The sequence below is a fragment of the Diaphorina citri genome, unplaced genomic scaffold (genome assembly GCF_000475195.1).
Source record: "Diaphorina citri unplaced genomic scaffold, Diaci psyllid genome assembly version 1.1 scaffold150, whole genome shotgun sequence".
Taxonomy (NCBI): domain Eukaryota; kingdom Metazoa; phylum Arthropoda; class Insecta; order Hemiptera; family Psyllidae; genus Diaphorina; species Diaphorina citri.
The window spans coordinates 266,480-286,370 of record NW_007377587.1 but is presented as its reverse complement, the minus strand read 5'-3'; the positions used below and the strand labels follow the sequence as shown (position 1 = coordinate 286,370).

The window sequence follows — 19,891 nt, the reverse complement described above, 5'->3', positions numbered from 1 at the left end:
CAATATTCCGAAATTCCGATGTACAGAATAGAAAATAGAACCCGTTTATACTGTGAAAATAGAACCATTTTGTGGCTAATTCTGCTTAGAATTAAGTCTACCAAGAGAAATTAATTTAAAATTCGGCCCTTAAAAAATCGCCAGCCTCTCATTCTCTCTTTTCCGAAATTAAATCTTCGGAACAAGTATAATATTCGGACGTTTTTAGTAATATTTTAAGATCGTAAAGTCCGGTAGATTCAAAGCTTTGACAAAACGTTAGATCTTCATTCATTTACGTGACACGAGTTAAGTCCTTAAATATGAATACAATGAGACTAGGGGCCCAGGGTCCGGTAGGATATAAAATCATTCAATTATAAATGTATTACATAAAGTAATTCCTCTTCACTACCCAACTGTCAGATGTAGCTTGTTTTGATATGTATTTGCAAAAGTCTCGAGTAAGTGGAATAAGAATGAAATTGAAAAGTAGAAATTGAGCATTATTGGACGAATTAATAATATCCCAAGTTCAAACTATAGGTTTAAAAATTTTTTAACTCTTGGACAAGGAAATCTGATTGGCTGAAAAGTTTGTATTTTATAATCAAGCAATGAGATTGCTCAGTCCAAGACTTGAACATATGTAAACCAAATTTAAATTCTAATTAAATTCTTTCTATTGTTCTCGTGTTGATCCAGCACTTAAATGGGAAGTAGGTACTTTGTCTCGTCTCGCCCATCTGATGAGAGGCATACTACGACACAGACCATATGCGTCTAATGTGGCAGTTGTTTCATTGCTACGAAATAAAAACGGCGATGGAACACACATCTTTTTTTTTTGGTTTTGTGTGGATTGAAAATAAAAATTCAATGAAGTAAATTTATTTCGATCATATTTAGTCCGTCCTTCCTTTATTAATAATAAAAGGTTTAGTCTAGTCTTGATTTTAAATCATTACATGAAAGTAAAATCAAAAAATCAAATCAAGAATAATAATAAACTGAATATTAAATAAAATAGGTCGGTACATAAATACTGATTTTCTTTACCCAAGATCGAAAAATTCCCGGAGGGACGGGCCCCGCTTGTTTTTTTTTACAATAGAATGGTTTATGATTTTTGATTTATGACTTTATTATGATGAATGAGTCACCTATTGAAATCTGATACATGCAGAACACAAAGCCCCCTCAGTTCTGGCCCCGCTCACTTCTGGGACCCCAAATTTCAATCAGCGACGTGCCTTGATTCAAGATCAAGGCACATATGTACCAAATTTCATCAAAATCGGACCAGGCAATCGGGAGTTATATCGGAACAGACAAATATCCAAACCAAATGCAAAATGGTCGAATTAAAACATAGACCTCACTATCGGTCAATTATTTTAATGTATTTTTCTGTTTTCTCCCCTAGGGTAATTACGTGTTGGACTCGGACTTTCTGCTCAACATGGAGCAGGCTCAGTTTGACGTGATCCTGTGTCTGAGTGTGACCAAGTGGTTTCATTTGAACTGGGGTGACTCCGGTATCAAGCGAGTGTTCATGCGAATGTACGCGCAACTCAGAGAGGGAGGTGTGCTCATTCTGGAACCACAGGGTTTCCAGTCATACAAGAAGAAACGGAAATTAACGGTAATCTTAATTTAAAAAAAGAACCTTTTGTAAATTGCAAATTTCGTAGAAAAGTATACAGAGTGTTTTAGAAAAAACGAGCCACTCGGAATATCTCGAGAATGGATTTGGATTTCGAAAAACGCTGAAACACGTGTCTCAATATAATCAAGGGGAACCTTTTTCCCCTGGGTTTCATTTTTGCAACATTATCAGGGGCGGCCAACATTATCACGTCACATAAAAGACCTTGAAAAATACAGTCCTTTGGTCATATTAGGTATTCTTAAACATTTTCTTGTCTAATTTCAGGATACTATCTGGAGGAATTTTCAAGCAATCGAGTTCTTCCCTCACCATTTCACGGAGTATTTGCTGTCGGAAGTAGGGTTTACTAAATGTGAAACCCTAGGCAGCCCTCTTCATCCTTCAAAAGGATTTCAAAGGCCGATCAAGATGTTCACCAAAGGATCAAAAAGAGACTCTAGAAGTGGAAAGGAAATAAATCCATCTGGAGAATGGACATAGAGTGGAAACAGTCACTTTACTTCGTTTTTGAAATGAGGTCTAATCATCAAAATTCACTTGATACAAGATACTTTAGTTTCAGAATCGAGGAATTTTATATGTACCTACATTGAATTCCAATTCATGATCTATTAAGGTCGTATTTTCCTTTCGCAATTTTCAGGTGTTGATTTTGGGAAATGGTACAATGCCAGGCAATGTTCCATTTCCCTATTCATTACAACCATGAAAAATACGAAAGGAAAATACACTTTTACTAACACCATTTGACTCCTTTCGTTTAGTCAATTGTGATAGATACTAAAAATGATATGGATAAAAATAAAGCCTAGTGGCAACGCGCTTGCTTGCCATGCATGTCCCGGGTTCGATGCCCACCATCGACAAAAATTTGAACTCGTATTTCGATTTAAAATTATTTCAACGGGTCACTTTCTTGTGTTCTCGTGTTGACCGAGCACCTAAGTGGGAATTTGTGTCTCTTCTCGCCCATCTGATGAGAGGCATACAACAGGAATCGCATGCCACGACACAGAACACATGAGTCTAATGTAGCAGTTGTTTCATTGCTACGAAATAAAAACAACGGTGAGACACTCATCTTTTTTTATTATTATTAAATACAAATGCCTTGCATTGTTCATTTACATCCATTATCTCTGCGAGTAACGGATATTTTTCACATTTCTTTAGCTGAGTCCACACTGTGTTGATTGGTGTTGGACATCATTTTTGATAAATAGGTACAAGTAATCGGGTTTTCTTTCCTTATCCTATAACAGGGGTGGCCACTAACTTTACCTTGGGGAGCCACAATCCCATAGAGTCGATTAGAGGCGAGCCACGCCCAGGACCGGATTTTCATTCTCAGCGTCACCAGACATATCTGGCTTGTCTGGGTAGGGGTACGTTAAACAGAGATTAGACTAGTATCTAGCTGTGGGACTATAAACAACATCTCGTCCACAAAATTCAAAAATCTGTCCTACTGGAAAACTGTTGCCTGCTAAGAAGTTTCCTCTCGCATTAACTTCACATCAAGTAGGGATGTATAATCTAATGATTCAGAGGTGCCTTCAAAACGAACAATACTTCTGTTGAACAATAAAACACTATTATTACTTTTTTTTCTTGGCATGTGAGAGGCAGTCCTTCAATGATTATGTTCAAAGCAGCCTAGGATAAGTCGCCTTATTCCCTAGGATTTCGACCAACTCGTCAATTATCCTCAAGAATCGGAAAACTTAATAAGTTTTCATAAAGAAAAAAGTCTACAGCAGTACAGCAAGTGTTTTCTCAGACTGTCACCTGTGCTAAAACAACCTTGGTATTGTACGACAACAAGGAAGATATACAGATACACACTCCCATCACCGAAAATTGACAAAAAATACTGTTAATTACCCAGATTTTTTGTACCTAGCAATATTGCGATGCTATGATTTGTCTTGTTACAAGTTTATCAGAGACTTTATCACACAAGGGGGCTGCTGTGTTGTTACAATTAGACATGGCTGTTGATATGGGGCTGTAATGATCATCTGATTATGTCGTACTTTAACTATAATGCAGTGTACTTTTTCCCCCATGTCATGATGACTTTGTATATTTTCCTTTGTTAGGAATTAATCGCTATTGATTTAAAAATTTTGAGTGCTATTTTTTTACGATAAAAAAAAGACATTAAAATTATTAAAAAATGTTCGACCTGGGAAAAATCAAGACCAATAGAGTCACATACATTACAGACAGTAGTCTAATATAACTAAGATTGCCTACAATCGTGTTTCAAATTTCGTCAACATTCAAACTCTGTGAGGTCTCAAAAGCTGAACTAATAAGCGACTATTGTTTTATAAAGCGCTGATCATAGAACAAGAGATGCATGTTATTTCATTATGAATAATTAATTGAAGTAATTTATATTAAAACAAAGGTCCTGGTAGTATGCTTCATGTCAGTAACAATACGGAGTGGAGTATACACATTCGTACAATAGCGGCGATTTTAAAACAAAAGACATTCAAAATATATACAGGGGGGAACCAGGTGAAATGAGACCGAGGGTAATTTCTGTAGAAGAAGAAGAGATGATATATTTTTAACAAGCTGGGTACCCTGCTTGTTACAACTGTGACCCTAGTGGTTGACCCGTCCATTGTACGAGACCACCATACACTACACAACCAACCACACACCCCCATCCACTCACACACACATACGGTCACGCTACGCGCTCCCGCACAGCCCACAGTCTATCAGCGCAGTGTAAAGTGTAATAGGCAATAGGCATAACTTTTAAACGCCGCATTTTGTATCAGGATGGAATGTGACAATTTTAAATAGCCTAGGTATGTCACCACGAGTTCTCTTCTTCATAACCACAAATATTTCATCAAAGTCGGTCGAGCCGTTTTCTCGTGCAAAGAGGACAACAAATGGTCTATTAGCGTGACAGACAGACAGACATACATAGGTACAGACAGAAATTTTTCTATTGTGATTTTTAGTCCGTCCTTCCTTTATTATTACAATAGTAATAAAAAGGTACAAAGAATTTTATCCTCAATATAATTTGAGAATTTGACCACAATAATAGTAGTAGCCTACTACTGGAGTAAAGGGACTTTTCAGTCCTATGCAAGCAGTATAAATAAGCACTATTATTATTATTATTTTTATCAATGTTTCAAGAGTTCGGCAGAAGAGTTTGGGAACCCCCCTGTATAAGAACTAGCATAACTGATGACTTGAATTAAAAACTATGCACACACTGATAGGACTCTGAATAGAATACCGGGTGACCTAAACAACAAAACAATGGAGTTTATGCAATACCAAAGAACGTCCAAATAGCAAACACATATAAACAAGAACGTAGAACAAGTGATTTTGTAAGCAGTACTAATTAAGAAAGCGGCCATTTTATTTCTATTTTATTTTTTAAGAGGTTTGATAAAGGGAACTGTAATTGCCAAGATCTTATCGTCCCAAAATCGAAGAGAGAAGGAAGACAGGATAAAGCCAGCCATTCCGAGAACGAACATTATTATCCGTTCAGGATAAAATCCGCCCCAGGCGGGAATCGAACTCGCGGCCTAGCGCTTACAAGGCAGACGCGCTACCTTCCGAGCGAACTAGACCGGCCAAAAATGTCATAATGTGAAGATTGGTATTGGTATAAGTAGGGCCATCGGCCTTAATAAACGCCGCATGTCACTGCGAGACCTGGTTAGAACGTCTGTAACTAGTAACTAGTGAAGATGGAAAAGATTGTACGAATATTTCTACAGTGTGTCAGTTTTTTCACCACCACCCCGTTTATTATTAAGGAATAAGCATGGAGGCCTATGTGCAGATACTGTAATAATAATAATAATAATACAGTAATATTATTCGCTGCGACCTGGTTGTATCTTTTGTAACTAGTGAAGATGGAAAAGATTGTACGAATATTTCTACAGTGTGTCAGTTTTTTCACCACCACCCCGTTTATTATTAAGGAATAAGCATGGAGGCCTATGTGCAGATACTGATGAGAACTCCCTACTTGTGATACATCATATCAAAGGCATTAAAAAATGTTATACCTAATTTATTGCAAGTTTGACCTTGATCTGATTGATTACCACTTGAAACAGAAAAAAAAGTTTCAGAGACGGACAACGTTCAGAGCGTTCAAGTGTGAACACGCTCATTCAATTACAAGAGCCACTGAATCATCAACGGTTTTTTACTGTTGAACTGCAGAACAGATTCTAGTGACAAGAGGACAGTACAAATTAGTGTTCGACGGTTTTTTTACTGTTGGACAGTAAACGTTGGTTATCAATTTAAATGCATGCGCCACTTGAAAAATAAAATCTGTCCCAGTAAAAAAACGGCACAGTAAAAAAACGTCACAGTAAAAAACTGTGCAGTGTGAACCTAGTGTTAAGCCCATACGACCGAGTGTTCGACATGAACGCAATAATAGACAGATTTCGCAACGCATTTTTTTTTTGGGGATCAGGACGATGCTCGACGAGTTTTGGTTTCTGCGCATGACACACATTATGGGGTTTTGAACACGGGGATCGGAGTTCAAACCAAAACACGATGTTTTGGCTTGAACATGGGGATTTTTTTTCGTAATTTCGTATTACGAAAATGAAATTTCCATGTTAGAAACGCGCGTAAATTTAAATTCTTTTTGAATAGATCACGGTTATTTTACATTTTTGAAGGGGAAATTAATTTTGACTGAAATTTTTTGATGTAGGTAGGTATCTTAATTAATTCAGAAATTAATTAAAAACAAAAACATAGCAAAAAACTCATTTTTCATGTAATAATTAATTATTAATTTTTTCTTTTCTTCGTTATCTGTTATGTCCTTTTTTTACCCATCGTTTTATTTGTACAAAAAAGAACGTAACAGATAACGAACACGGTGGAATAATTAAATTGAGAAAACAAATAAATAATTTTAAAAAATCATTGTTTCCTGTTTTTAATTAATTAATTCAAAAACTGATTTGAATAATTTGTTATTTAGGACAAGACAAAACATTGAACAAATTAAAGGTATGATTACTAGAGCGTCCGCTAGGTCCCCCTGTGGTGAAAGGACGGCCGTGGAAGAGTTTGTATTTAGCATTTGGGGGATTTACCACATAGCTGGGGAAGATTTTTCTCCTAAAGGGTTACTCATGAACTCACTAGCACAGAGAGGAACTTCAGGGTTTCAAATAACAATATAACTTTTATTCAGAATAATATAACTTGAAATGTCTTCTATGAAAATCCTTTACAACTGTACAACAATGTCTTTCTTGTAGGTATTCAAAACTAGGTATATACTTCTTACTGTAACTTCTCTTCTAGTTTTACATCTAGGCGCACGGCAGTGCGCCAGGGCAAGTTCCGGCCTCAGCACGCCAGTGTGTGTATTACACAAAGCATTTCGAGCCATTTTTACCCCCGTCATAACTCCTTACGAAATTTGAACCATATGTTAAGCTATACTTGCTTATTATGCCTGCGAAATTCCGAAGTTCTAGCTTTAAAGAAAGGGGTAGAAAAGGGGCCTAGAAAATATTGTTTATTTTAAGACTGACTGACTCACTGATTCACTCATCAAAATTATGAAGCACTTCCCGATGTCGTAGAAACTTGAAATTTGGCAGGATGGTAGGTCTTGATGAGTAAGTAAAGTGTAAAATCTGTTATTAGATAAAAGTTGCTCTGGGCTCCGCCCACAGGCGGATTTAACACGAGGAACAAACACACTTTGAGGCCAGCAAAACTTTTCCTGTGTTTATTATTTCAGATTTTTTTTTATTAATATTTATTAGAGTGTGCCAACATTGAATATTTCAGATTTAATTTCTTCGAAACAAAACTCAGGCACGATATAAGGTCTCAGGGGTGAAGCCACGAGAGCGCGAAGCGCGACCTTATGTACACCACCACGAAGCCCCGGAAGCGCGCAGCGCGACCAAACAAGGGAGCGCGACCGTATGCACAATCCGAATCCCTCGAAGCCCCCGGGAGCGCGCAGCTCGATCGTATACAAGGGAGCGCGACCGCATGCATTAGAAAAAAGGAGTGAGATCCCTCACAAAAACACAAATGTGAAAAAAAGGCCAAGCTCCTATCCAAGAAAGTTTTAGATAACACTTCAGTCGATCATTTAAGACCGGTTTTAGCGTCACCTATGTTAAGCTACGCCGAGCAAGGAGAAATTTTAAGCATTTCTATTGAAATCAGCGTGTTTCGAACTTCCTTTATCAGCGAAGAAAAAAAAAAGTGGTTGAGCCCCATTCTCTATTCTGCACGACCGTGGCTTGCAGCGGTGTCGTGCAAGTGTGTTCTCGTACTACTGCCCCGGTGCCCCGTGAGCCCCGTCACATCGACTGTCGTTCTCGTTCTTGTCGCAGATTCTGGAAGGACGCGGTGGGGGCTAGGTGCCGTTGTGTTCTGTACTTGAATATTCATATAATAATTACCTATGTACATTTGTACAATAAGTTCCGAAAAACCAGCTTAGTTAGGTACTTTGGAGTGAAGCGCGTCTGCTTTGTAAACGCTAGGTCGTGGGTTCGATTCCTACCTTTGAACTTTATCTTTATCCCACTTGGGAGAGGTTTCAAAGTCAAAGAGGAAAAATGAGGAATAATAACGGAAATTTTCTTTTTCTTATACAACTTTCTAGATCCCGAGATAAATCGATTAAAAAAAAAAAAAAAAACCCGCTAAATCTTGATCTCTGACGTCACGGCATACGCTCCCGTACACGATGATGTCACATCAAATGTCCGGAGCGGAGCGAAGCTCCCTCGTAGCTCGTAGGCAACACATTAGTGTGTTTGTGCTCATACATTTCTGCGCATTTCCTGAACTCTGACGTCACACGTTTTTGAACTATTTTCATAAAACGGAAAATAAAAATTGAATTTTCGAATTTTCAAGTTTTTTCGGAGTTTCGACCTCAGATTTGGATTTTCCACAACCTTTTACATAGAAATCGACCTTTTATTCATAAATTTTACTCAAATGCAACTACCTACTCCATTTAGGGTAATTTTCCGAAATTTTTAGGATGTTTTTTTTTTTACCTTTGTAGCAACTGGCAACACTGGTGAAGAGCACACGGGACTACGGGAGTACGGCAGTACCTATATTTTTTGATTTTTTTGTTTTCCAAAAATTCAAGCAAGACACCAAGACAGCAAGACTTCTATTTATCTAGGTACCTTTCTACCAGGAAATCCAAGTTCCATCCACCTAGAAGAGCTTCAAACACCCAAGCTTATAGACTTCGGTTAAACAAAAAAGTATACCTCATCAAGATCAGGTAGGTACTTGCTTCAGTAGTTTCTCATTATTGTTGTTGGTTACCATTTTTTTTTTTTTCAAGTAGGTATTTATACAACCTATATCATTTAGGTAATACCTAATTGAAAAGTCATGGGATGTACATATTATTATTATTTTTTTAAGGTTTTCCGTTTTCATTTTTTTTTATACCAATCAATCTACCCTTTGCTAGCTGCATGTATTGTATTATTCTGTCCCAATTTGTCCTCTTTACCAGTGGTGTAAATCTCACCCTCATAGCCCACATGGTGTCCCCCATGTAAATCTGAAGACTTACTTATGACAGTCACTTATGATCAGAATCAGACTGGGGTGGTTCTCTAAAACTTCCACAAAACAACATTTCATCACTTTTTGCTATTGAAAAAATCTGGTGTGAACATCACACGACTTTCCTTATCCTATTGAATGATGCTTATTTGAGTGTTCTTTTACCCTAACTTTTACAATATCTAACCATTTTGTCGCTATAGCTGAAAACCGCCAAAAAATGGTCGAAATCTGTCCAAAAGCGGTCAAAATACCGCCGGCGTAGTGGTCACTGCGCTCGCCTTGCACGCGGGAGACCCGGGTTCGATTCCCGGCGGGGTCAAGAAATTTGTATCATGCAAATTATTGATTCCGTGACTGGCCGTTACGGGGCCCACTCAGCCTCGTGAGGAAAATGAGTAGCTATGTAATATAAATGCGCATAGTGACCGGTGCCAGCATGGTAGGTAATTGGGAGCTGGATTATTGCGCTATTTGTATTAAGGGTATGGCCAATGTGAAACGAGAAGACTATTTGGAAACATTTGATTTTATGGACAAACTAGCTGAAAACTTGAAGAAAAAGGTTTCAGTCTGACTGAATCATATTAATGTCTGTAAGCTTTAAATTTATTACCCACTTAATTTTATAAAAGTAAACAAAGTAAGAGCTTGATCATTTTTCATATTTTGTCATACAAGTATCAGATGGATACGCTAGACATATTTGTTTATATTTCATGAGGAAACATTTATTAATTTTCTTGAACCTTGATGTGTGATACCTACCTACAAATGCAGATTAATAAACAAAAAGTTGTACCACACCCCAAGAAACAGTATATTCTCCTTTTCATAGTGCAGGTAGGGTTGCCAACTTTTTTTTCGGCATATACGGTACAAACTAGCAAAATGGTGAAAAAATACGGATTTCCCGATTTTTACCCGGAACAAAGGCATGCACCTCCCCCCCTCCCCAAACAAAAAAAAACTATTTTGCATCAAATAAAAAAAAAGAACAAATACCAATGAAGTAATTCGAAATAAAAACATCCTTGTACCTATCCTTGGGTAAAACTGCTTTACCCAAGGATAGGTACTAAATTACAAATAATCCGTTTTTGAATCCGTGTTACTAAAAGTCACATGCTAAAAGGCTGAAAAAATACCTACTTGACTCGCTACTTATTTTACTGATGTTCACAGTTGCCCCCATCAATCTGAATGCACGCATCGATTCTTCTTTCGAATAAAACCCATTAATAATGATATTAAGAAAGGCTTGTTCGAGTTAATTATTCGTAAGATTCCATGTCAAAACAATTTTTTGTGTTGTCAAAATTATACCACGTGATGGAAAAATGGCGCTCAAAGTCAACGGTTTTTCGCGTTTATCTCGGAAGAATCAAATCAAAAAAGTTCAAACTATTTTTTCTATGTTGGTTTCATCTTTGACTTCAACAATATAGGGTTCCATTTAACAAATCAAAGTTGATCTTGAGAGGACACGTGGTAAAATTCCAGAGGTCACCATTAATATCTTCCAATAAGTTAGGACACTCAGCGAAAACACTAATTTTCCATCTTCATTCGTTTTCGAGATATTTGAATGTATCGTTTATTTTTGGACACCCTGTATATATATTACTTTCTATTTTTTTTATCCGAATCCCGTGAATCCGAGGGATCCACTCGGGGACTTGATTCGTTTGGTTCGCAGTGACTTGATTCGTTTGGTTCGCAGTGGTAGAAGATAAGGATTCCCTAAAGAGAGAAGTAAAAAAAAAACCTCTTTGTAAGAAAAGTGAAAGGGAATCCAAAGAATCCAGATACTTGAATCCATCAAATCCGGATTTGTTGGAGGATTCTCTTGAAAAAAATCCCTTATTTTTTACAGGACTAGCCGAAATCCGTCGCTTCGGTCCGGATTTCTGCTAGTAAATCTTTAAGGCATGGCCGTTCATATCACTCATCCATTTAGTGGTCTTGCTCGGCGTAGCTTAACAAAAACGAACCGAAAAATAGCCTATAAAGGAACAAAGGTGTGTTCCGGCGGAACATTTGATTTTTGACAAAAATACGGATTGTTCCGGGAAATAACGTACGGTTGGCAACCCTAAAGGGACGGACTATTGTATTCACTTTGGTGTCTGTGTGTCTCTGTCTGTCCCCATAGAAGGACTTATCCAAACCTGGTCAACCTATATATCAAATTAAAGGTCTTTTTACCAGGAACACAAAAGTGGTAGTGTACATTTTGTCCAGAGAACCAAAAAACCAGAAAAAACGGTTTTTGGGCCGTGTTTGTCTGTGATCTTTTTTGAAATTGTTGAAACCCAAAAATGAAATTTAGACTTCTGGCCCTGATGGCCTCCCGGGGTGAAAATGGATGTTTCAAAAATTCATTTTTGGGACTAAATCACTAATCGATATGAATTTCCCATTTTTGGTGCTTCCCCTATTGGCAAGAGAACATGGAAAAATGAAAAATTGAATTGGCCATAACTCTGGCCCAGGTTATCAGATCAAGCTCAAACTTGTACCAATGTACTACGTTCTTTAAGCCCTTTAATATGGTGTATCAAAATTAGGGGTACATACATACATACATACATACATACATACATACATACATACATACATACATACATACATACATGACCCGTCCATATTTCTCTTTTATATATATAGATAAAAGGTATAGGGACGGACTATTGTATTCGCTTCGGTGTCTATGTGTGTGTCTGTCTGTCCCCATAGAAGGACTTATCCAAACCTGGTCGACATATACAGGGTGTCCCAGAATTTATGCTTTAATTGATTTTCTCGGAGCCTGTTCGAAATTTCGAAAAACAAAAAAAAAAAACCGTAACTTTTTGATTTTTGAAGCGGACATTTTGGCAATATCGCGATTCGCGAAAAATTTCGCAAAGTCCGCGAATCGGGTACCAACTTTGGATTTTTAAATTAGATTCTATTCCGCCAATAGGGGAAGCACTAAAAATGAGAAATTCATATCGACTGGTGATTTGTGCTTCAAATAGGTCCTACTAATGATTCATATTGAAATTTAGTCCCAAAAATGAATTTTTGAAACATCCATTTTCACCCCCGGAGGTCATCAGGGCCAGAAGTCTAAATTAAATTTTTGGGTCTGAATTTGAATATGAACGATTAGTGGGACCTATTTGAAGCACAAATCACCAATCGATATGAATATTATTATGAAACTCTAGGTCCTATGACATTCACTTCTTGATGATGCATTTAAATTGTACTTAATAGCTCCTTTGATAAAAATTACTTCTCTTATGTTATGAATAATCTCTAATTTAGAGTACTCAACACAAATTTTATTTGGTATACTAGAAAAGAATAATTTCCTTTTTTCGACTAACACTGGAATACCAGGTGGTCCACTTGAGAATTTGTGATAATTTCCTTATCTCAAAAAAGCAACCTTTTTTGGTTAGAAAGAAAGTATCACTACAGACCTCCACTTGAGAATTTGTGATAATTTCCTTATCTCAAAAAAGCAACCTTTTTTGGTTAGAAAGAAAGTATCACTACAGACCTGCCTAAAGTGCCTAAAAATAATGATATGTATTCTAAAAGCGAAGAATCAAACAAGTTTGAACTTTTTCTCGTCATATCAGAACTTCCTTCCCCCGCTCTTCTTTATTCGCCTTATTTTGTGTAAAACCCCCTTACTCAAAGTAAATTTACTTTTGTTAAAAAATAAAATAAAAAGTCATTGGGAGGGGTTGTGGTACCCCTGGGTACGACACCGGCATTGGAAAATGTTGAGCTTATCGCACACCCAACACAAACTTTTGAGAGTTCAAAATCTTGCGAAGGCAAACAAGAAAAAATTATAATTCTTCTTAACTTGGAAAAATAAACACCCCAAGTACAAATTTGATTGTTTTGTGAATTTTTTCATTTAATATGAAGGAAGTATATTTTCTCTTCCTCCCCTCTTCCTTTTTCTTTGGAGAAGTTGAGGAAAGTATGATCACTTGTAAATACCAAAGTTAAGATGAAGGACTTGGAAAATTTCACTCTGAGGTATTCTACCCCTATCTGTCTTTGTGGTGGTTTATTTTACCTGCCTTCCTCATTACACAAGTTCAAAAGTACACCATAAGATATAAGGCATAGGGAGGTATTCAGCAATTCAGCCTTCATATTTAAGTTTGTGAAAGCACCGGTAGGAATGTTAGATATTGCTTCCTACATTGCTTATAGAGGCATTTCTTAAATTTTCAAAATATTCACGAAAGTTGACTGCCTTCATATTTAAGTTTGTGAAAGCACCGGTAGGAATGTTGGATATTGCTTCCTACATTGTTTATAGAGGCATTTCTTAAATTTTCAAAATAGCCTTCATATTTAAGTTTGTGAAAGCACCGGTAGGAATGTTGGATATTGCTTCCTACATTGTTTATAGAGGCATTTCTTAAATTTTCACGAAAGTTGACCTGTTTCGCTCATGTTGGATGGTGATGGAATAGAATGCACAAGAAACCCAGCTCATATTTTTCAATGGAAAATCTGATATTATACAAGGTGTTCGCTCATGTTGGATGGTGATGGAATAGAATGCACAAGAAACCCAGCTCATATTTTTCAATGGAAAATCTGATATTATACAAGGTGAATGTTTATAAATCCCTTTCCTCATGATTGAGTCATTAGTTATTTTATTACCATTATGTATTTCAATAAATTGTTATCAGGACCAAATACTCTATCAATCGGTCTGTAAACCCTTAGTGAGGTACTGGGAAGCATATGTAGGTCTGTAATAGAATATGTAATGATCCATGATACAATTGATACATATTATGCACTATACAGGTAATGAAATGATAATGGACAGTTTATAATCAGGTAGTTGTCCATGGGCATTGTATCATTAGATTCATTAGTGGTGGTTTTACAACAAGGATATCGATGGTTCGAACCACATGTATAAGAATATAAGCACTTGATAATTCAATAGTAGATACGTATGCACTATACAGGTAATGAAATGATAATGGACAGTTTATAATCAGGTAGTTGTCCATGGGCATTGTATCATTAGATTCATTAGTGGTAGTTAGTGGTGGTTTTACAACAAGGATATCGATGGTTCGAACCACATGTATAAGAATATAACACTTGATAATTCAATAGTAGATACGAGTTTATGTGATTGTGGTTCACACGTACAGAATATAATAATGCACGTAGGGTCTGTAAGGATTGCAAGGAAGTAGGTATTGACAAGCTGTTCGTTATAGCTGTTGTGTTGATAGTTCCCGTATTATATGCCCTTACTTACTGTAGGGGTACCTGCAAGGAAGTAGGTATTGACAAGCTGTTCGTTATAGCTGTTGTGTTGATAGTTCCCGTATTATATGCCCTTACTTACTGTAGGGGTAAACTACCTCAACTCATTCTAAATCCCTATTTATTTGCTAGGTAGAATAAGTAAAATTGGAAAGCACAAATGTAACTAATGAATCCTCTAATGCGATTACCAAAACAACAAAGCACGGTTCCAAAGTAAGTATATCTACCTAGATTTCACCGTTGCTACTTGTATCTTGTATGATTGAATTCAATGCTATGGTCAATTATGTAGATTGTCCAATTAAGTATATCGTTAGAACGAGAAATAGAAAAGGATATTAATGAAGGAATTTGAGAAGCTAAGGTGCGTACACACTAATGATGTTTTCAGGTTCTATCCTTCTAGTACACTCACACTTATGTTCACCTACTAAGTATTTAACGTTTATGATTTTCTTTGAAATACCATAACTACCCCTATGTTCATGTGTTGAAAAATAGTCAAGGTAAAATTTTCTTTTACAAGTTACCTAAGCGCTAAGCCCCGAGTTACAAATAATGCAATGATGTTGCTAGTAGTCTGCATGAGCCTGACCTCATTTATACATCGCATCAGGTAGTCACCCCTATGTTCATGTGTTGAAAAATAGTCAAGGTAAAATTTTCTTTTACAAGTTACCTAAGCGCTAAGCCCCGAGTTACAAATAATGTAATGATGTTGTTAGTAGTGTGCATGAGCCTGACCTCATTTATACATCGCATCAGGTAGTTCCCTATTTATTTGCTAGGTAGAATAAGTAAAATTGGAAAGCACAAATGTAACTAATGAATCCTCTAATGCGATTACCAAAACAACAAATCACGAGTCCAAAGTAAGTATATCTACCTAGATTTCACCATTGCTACTTGTATCTTGTATGATTGAATTCAATGCTATGGTCAATTATGTAGATTGTCCAATTAAGTATATCGTTAGAACGAGAAATAGAAAGGGATATTAATGAAGGAATTTGAGAAGCTAAAGGTGCGTACACACTAATGATATTTTCAGGTTCTATCCTTCTAGTACACTCACACCTCACACTTATGTTCACCTACTAAGTATTTAACGTTTATGATTTTCTTTGAAATACCATAACTACCCCTATGTTCATGTGTTGAAAAATAGTCAAGGTAAAATTATCTTTTACAAGTTACCTAAGCCCCGAGTTACAAATTAATAATGTAATGATGTTGCTAGTAGTGTGCATGAGCCTGACCTCATTTACACATCGCATCAGGTAGTCTATGGTAATTAAGAAGGATTCCACTTCGGAAAATTCTAATTGGGTCCTCCGAACGATTTAATTATAATTAATTACTCGTTCCAAGTTCTAAAGAAGGGATAATTGAGAGGGTACCCATCTACCCATCTTATCCCTTTGACCTCTGAAAGACAGACATTGTAGCAGTGGTACCTACACATTTTGTAATGTGGAGTTGAAGAGAATCATCAAATCCTAATATAAAGGCAAAGACTTGTTGAGATAGCCACAACCGACAACCCTCTGTCGGATGTCTGTAGAGAATGCTGAAAGTAAAATTGTGTGTAATCTTAATAAATAAAATTAGAGAACCTTATTAATTTTCAATAGAAACGTAGAAAAAGATATAACATTTTTTGAAAATAAACAGCGAGAAGTTATACTATGAAAATAACGCGAAATTCGACTAAATTGTTGCATATTGCATACACAGAAACATGTACATGTTTCTGTCTGTCTGTTACGGCGCTGTTACTTAAAATAATGTAAGTAATGGGTCTTTTCACTTATTTTACTGATGTTCACAGTTGCCCCCATCAATCTGAATGCACGCATCGATTCTTCTTTCGAATAAAACCCATTAATAATGATACTAAGAAAGGCTTGTTCGAGTTAATTATTCGTAAGATTCCATGTCAAAACAATTTTTTGTGTTGTCAAAATTGATTCCATCCCGATTCAAAATGGCAGCACCTCAAAGTTATGACTCTTATTCCACGCTGATCCCGTACAAAGGACGGGTCAACCACTAGTAGCCTATAAGAAACTAGAGGTAAATATAGGCCCGTATACAAAATTTGAGTTTTCTAAATTTATCGGTTCAAAAATTAAGGAGGGGGGGGGGGACTTTATGAATGCACTGTATTTGGTAACGTTTTTCGTGTTCACCCCCTATATTCCTTGGTTTCCTAACCTAGGGAGAGTGATTGTATCGGCAAACGGCAACCCCGCAAAGTCATGGGAGCGGCGCAACCCCACGTAGCCCCAGTAGGGGATCCGTCACCTGGTGAGCGCATAGCGCAAGTCCATATACAGGGTATATAGAAAAAAAACACTCGAAATATCTTGAGAATGGTTTTGAATTTCGAAGAACGCTGAAACACGTTTATCATTATATTCAGGGAAAAACATTTTCTACTGGGTTTCATTTTGTTGACATCATCAGGGGCGGCCCCAGGGGGTCAACTTATAAATCTTAGTACAACATAAGGAAGACCTTAAAAATAGAGTACTTTGGTACAAGTTTGAGGTCAATATCATAAACAGGTAAAGAGGACCGGAGCTATGGATTCTTCAATATTTAAAGTCAGTCGCCTTGTTATTTTTATGATAGGGGAAGCACCATAAATAATTAAATGTCTAAAAAGAAAAAAAAGCATTATGAAAGGTGATTTGTACTTTGAAATCTTTGAATATCCGCTCGGATTTCGAACCCAATAGTGAGATTTCAAATTGCGAGCCAGATTATGGATCGACCCTCAGGTCTGAAATTTGTATCTCAATTGCGGTCCGAATTTCGAGCTGAATCATGAAAGTGACCTATCTAATCACCTATCAGAATGCTTTATTCAAATTTGGTACTTCCCCTATCAGAAAAATAACATGGCGGACTTTAAGCTTAAATAAAACGCCGGCCCTGTTTATGGAATCAGCATCAAACTTTTACCAAAGTTTTTTTTTTTTTCCAGGGTCATTCATCTGGTCTGTTCAAAATTGGGGGTTCCCTGGGGCCGCCCTTGATGATGTCAATAAAATGAAACCCTAGAGAAAATGTTTCCCCTAAATATAATGAGACATTAATTTTGTTTCAGCGTTTTCCGAAATTCAAAATCATTCTCGATATATTTCGAGTGGCACTTTTTTTATACACCCTGTTTACTACATAGGACTTTGTTGACTGATGACACTGATGTATGCGTGATTCTCGAGATAAGAGTAAGAGCCTTAAATTACCTTCATGGTTCTTAGTAGTTCCTATCCTTTTTCTTAGACAAGTTTTGTTGGTACTTTGTTTTAGGTTATACCCTGCCCAATCTGTTCTGTCCGCTAATATAAACAAAACTACTCATAACCATGACACAGATCCCGCCAGTGATTTGGGCTCAGAGGAAAGACAAAATTTTGATCACATTTTGTGTTGAAAATTGCAATAACCCCAAAATAGACATTGAGCCAGATGAAATCAAATTTGACGCCGTGAGTGCAGACAAGAAACATTATAAACTAGATATCAAATTATTTAAGTCAATCAATGCAGAGAAAAGTATTAAGACAAATAAGGATAGACATATTGAGCTTGTGTTAAAAAAACTGGAAGAGGATGTTGTATTCTGGCCACATCTGACTAGGTACATAAGTACTGATTTTCTTTAATCCTGATCGAATAAACTACGGGCTAAATAATTCCCGGAGGGACGGACCCAGCTTGTTATTTTATTTTTTGGCTTTATGGTTCTCTAGCACGACCAGGTTTGGATAAGTCCTTCTATGGGGACAGACAGAGTGACAGACGACACCGAAGCAAATACAATAGCCCGTCCACTATAACTTTTTTTATTACTATCGTAATAATAAAGGAAGGACGGGCTAAAAGAGGTATAGTGGACGGGCTATTGTATTTGTTTCGGTGTCGTCAGTCTGTCTGTCCCCACAGAAGGACTTGTCCAAACCTGGTCGACCTATATATCAAATGTGTGTTTTTTTTTTTTTTTTTTTTTTTTTTTTTTTGAGCTCATTTGTAAATTAAGAAGGTCACCGACCCCGTGCAATACAATGCCGGGAGTTGAGTACGCACTTAATCATTATTTTACTATCATACTACCAATCTGTCGTAAGTAGGAATATATTTTATATTCTGTACATATTGTGTAGCTATGCAGAACACAGTTGTGTTTCATAAGTTTACCAATTCATCGAGCGAAATATCGAACACTTGTACGATATTTTGTGATACCTACGTAACAGAGGTACCCACGTACTAATTAAAATGAGCGAAAAAGAGTTTTGGGGTCAATATTTTTAAACCTTTTTGTATGGTCTTGGTACTCAATAGCGGCTTAATACATTAAATTAGATAATTAATTAATCACAAACAAAAAATAGGTACCTAGGTATAGATATCTTAGGATTAATCCCCGAATTCCCTCAACGAGCGAAAAAAACGCTCACTATGCGGAATGGAAAATGCAAACCACTTGTCAAAAAGTTCATCACATGTGAAAGTTCTTAATGCGGGCGACCTTAACAAGCCTTGAGCTTATAGGACAGTGATAATATAATTATACTATTAATGCTATGTCATTGAAATGTTACATTTAAAAAATAAATAATATATGTGTACCTACCTTCGTTGGTAACTTGAAAATAATAATACCTAATACCCAGAAAGTTGATCATTTTTGATAGTTCTTTTTGCGTGCTATCTAACCCTATAATTGCCAAAAAAGTTGATCATTTGTGAAAGTTCTTTTTGCGCGAGACCTAACCCTCACCTCCTCCTGTGTACTATTTCACCTCCTTCACATTACCTATCATATCCATCAGGCTTGGAGTTATACCCTACATGAACACCATAGGAGATTTTGTAGTAAAACATATCAGGCTTCCAACAACCAACAACAAATATTTCCCGGGTACGAAAAGTAAGTAGGCACCTACTAGTACAAGCATAACTCTTGAGTTCGTAATTCCGTTATAAATATCCGGTCTATTGTTGTTGGTGATGTAAATTGAACAATCTACTACCTAACTTTTCTTAGGTCCGCTACAAGTGTTAGTGTCGCCGCACTGGACAGCAATCACCTACGCACGTCACGTCTCTACGGTAACCGTAACGCATGTGGTAGAGATTTGTCTCTAATGTAATGACCGGAGTGCCATGATGCGGCGACTGATGCGGAATGAGGATTAAATTCTTTGACGGATCTCATTGTTCAACTGAAGAAAAGCTAAACCGTTCAGTGATATGTTCCGTAGCGTACATGTGTTCCAATGATAGTGGCAGACA

General features: G+C 36.8%; 1 protein-coding gene and 1 long non-coding RNA gene across 2 annotated transcripts; both read left to right on the top strand.

Annotated features, from left to right (window-relative positions):
• The first annotated feature begins 302 nt into the window (after positions 1 to 302).
• LOC103505106 (probable RNA methyltransferase CG1239) lies at positions 303 to 2,527 on the top strand. The gene is made up of 3 exons (XM_008469415.3): positions 303 to 335; positions 1,406 to 1,624; positions 1,916 to 2,527. The coding sequence occupies exons 1-3, from the start codon at positions 303 to 305 to the stop codon at positions 2,129 to 2,131; spliced, it is 468 nt and encodes a 155-aa protein (XP_008467637.1). The 3' UTR covers positions 2,132 to 2,527.
• A 6,052-nt stretch (positions 2,528 to 8,579) lies between these two features.
• Positions 8,580 to 17,954, top strand: LOC113465716. The gene is made up of 2 exons (XR_003390340.1): positions 8,580 to 8,969; positions 17,903 to 17,954. It is a non-coding gene; the product is annotated as an uncharacterized LOC113465716 (long non-coding RNA).
• Positions 17,955 to 19,891: the final 1,937 nt, after the last annotated feature.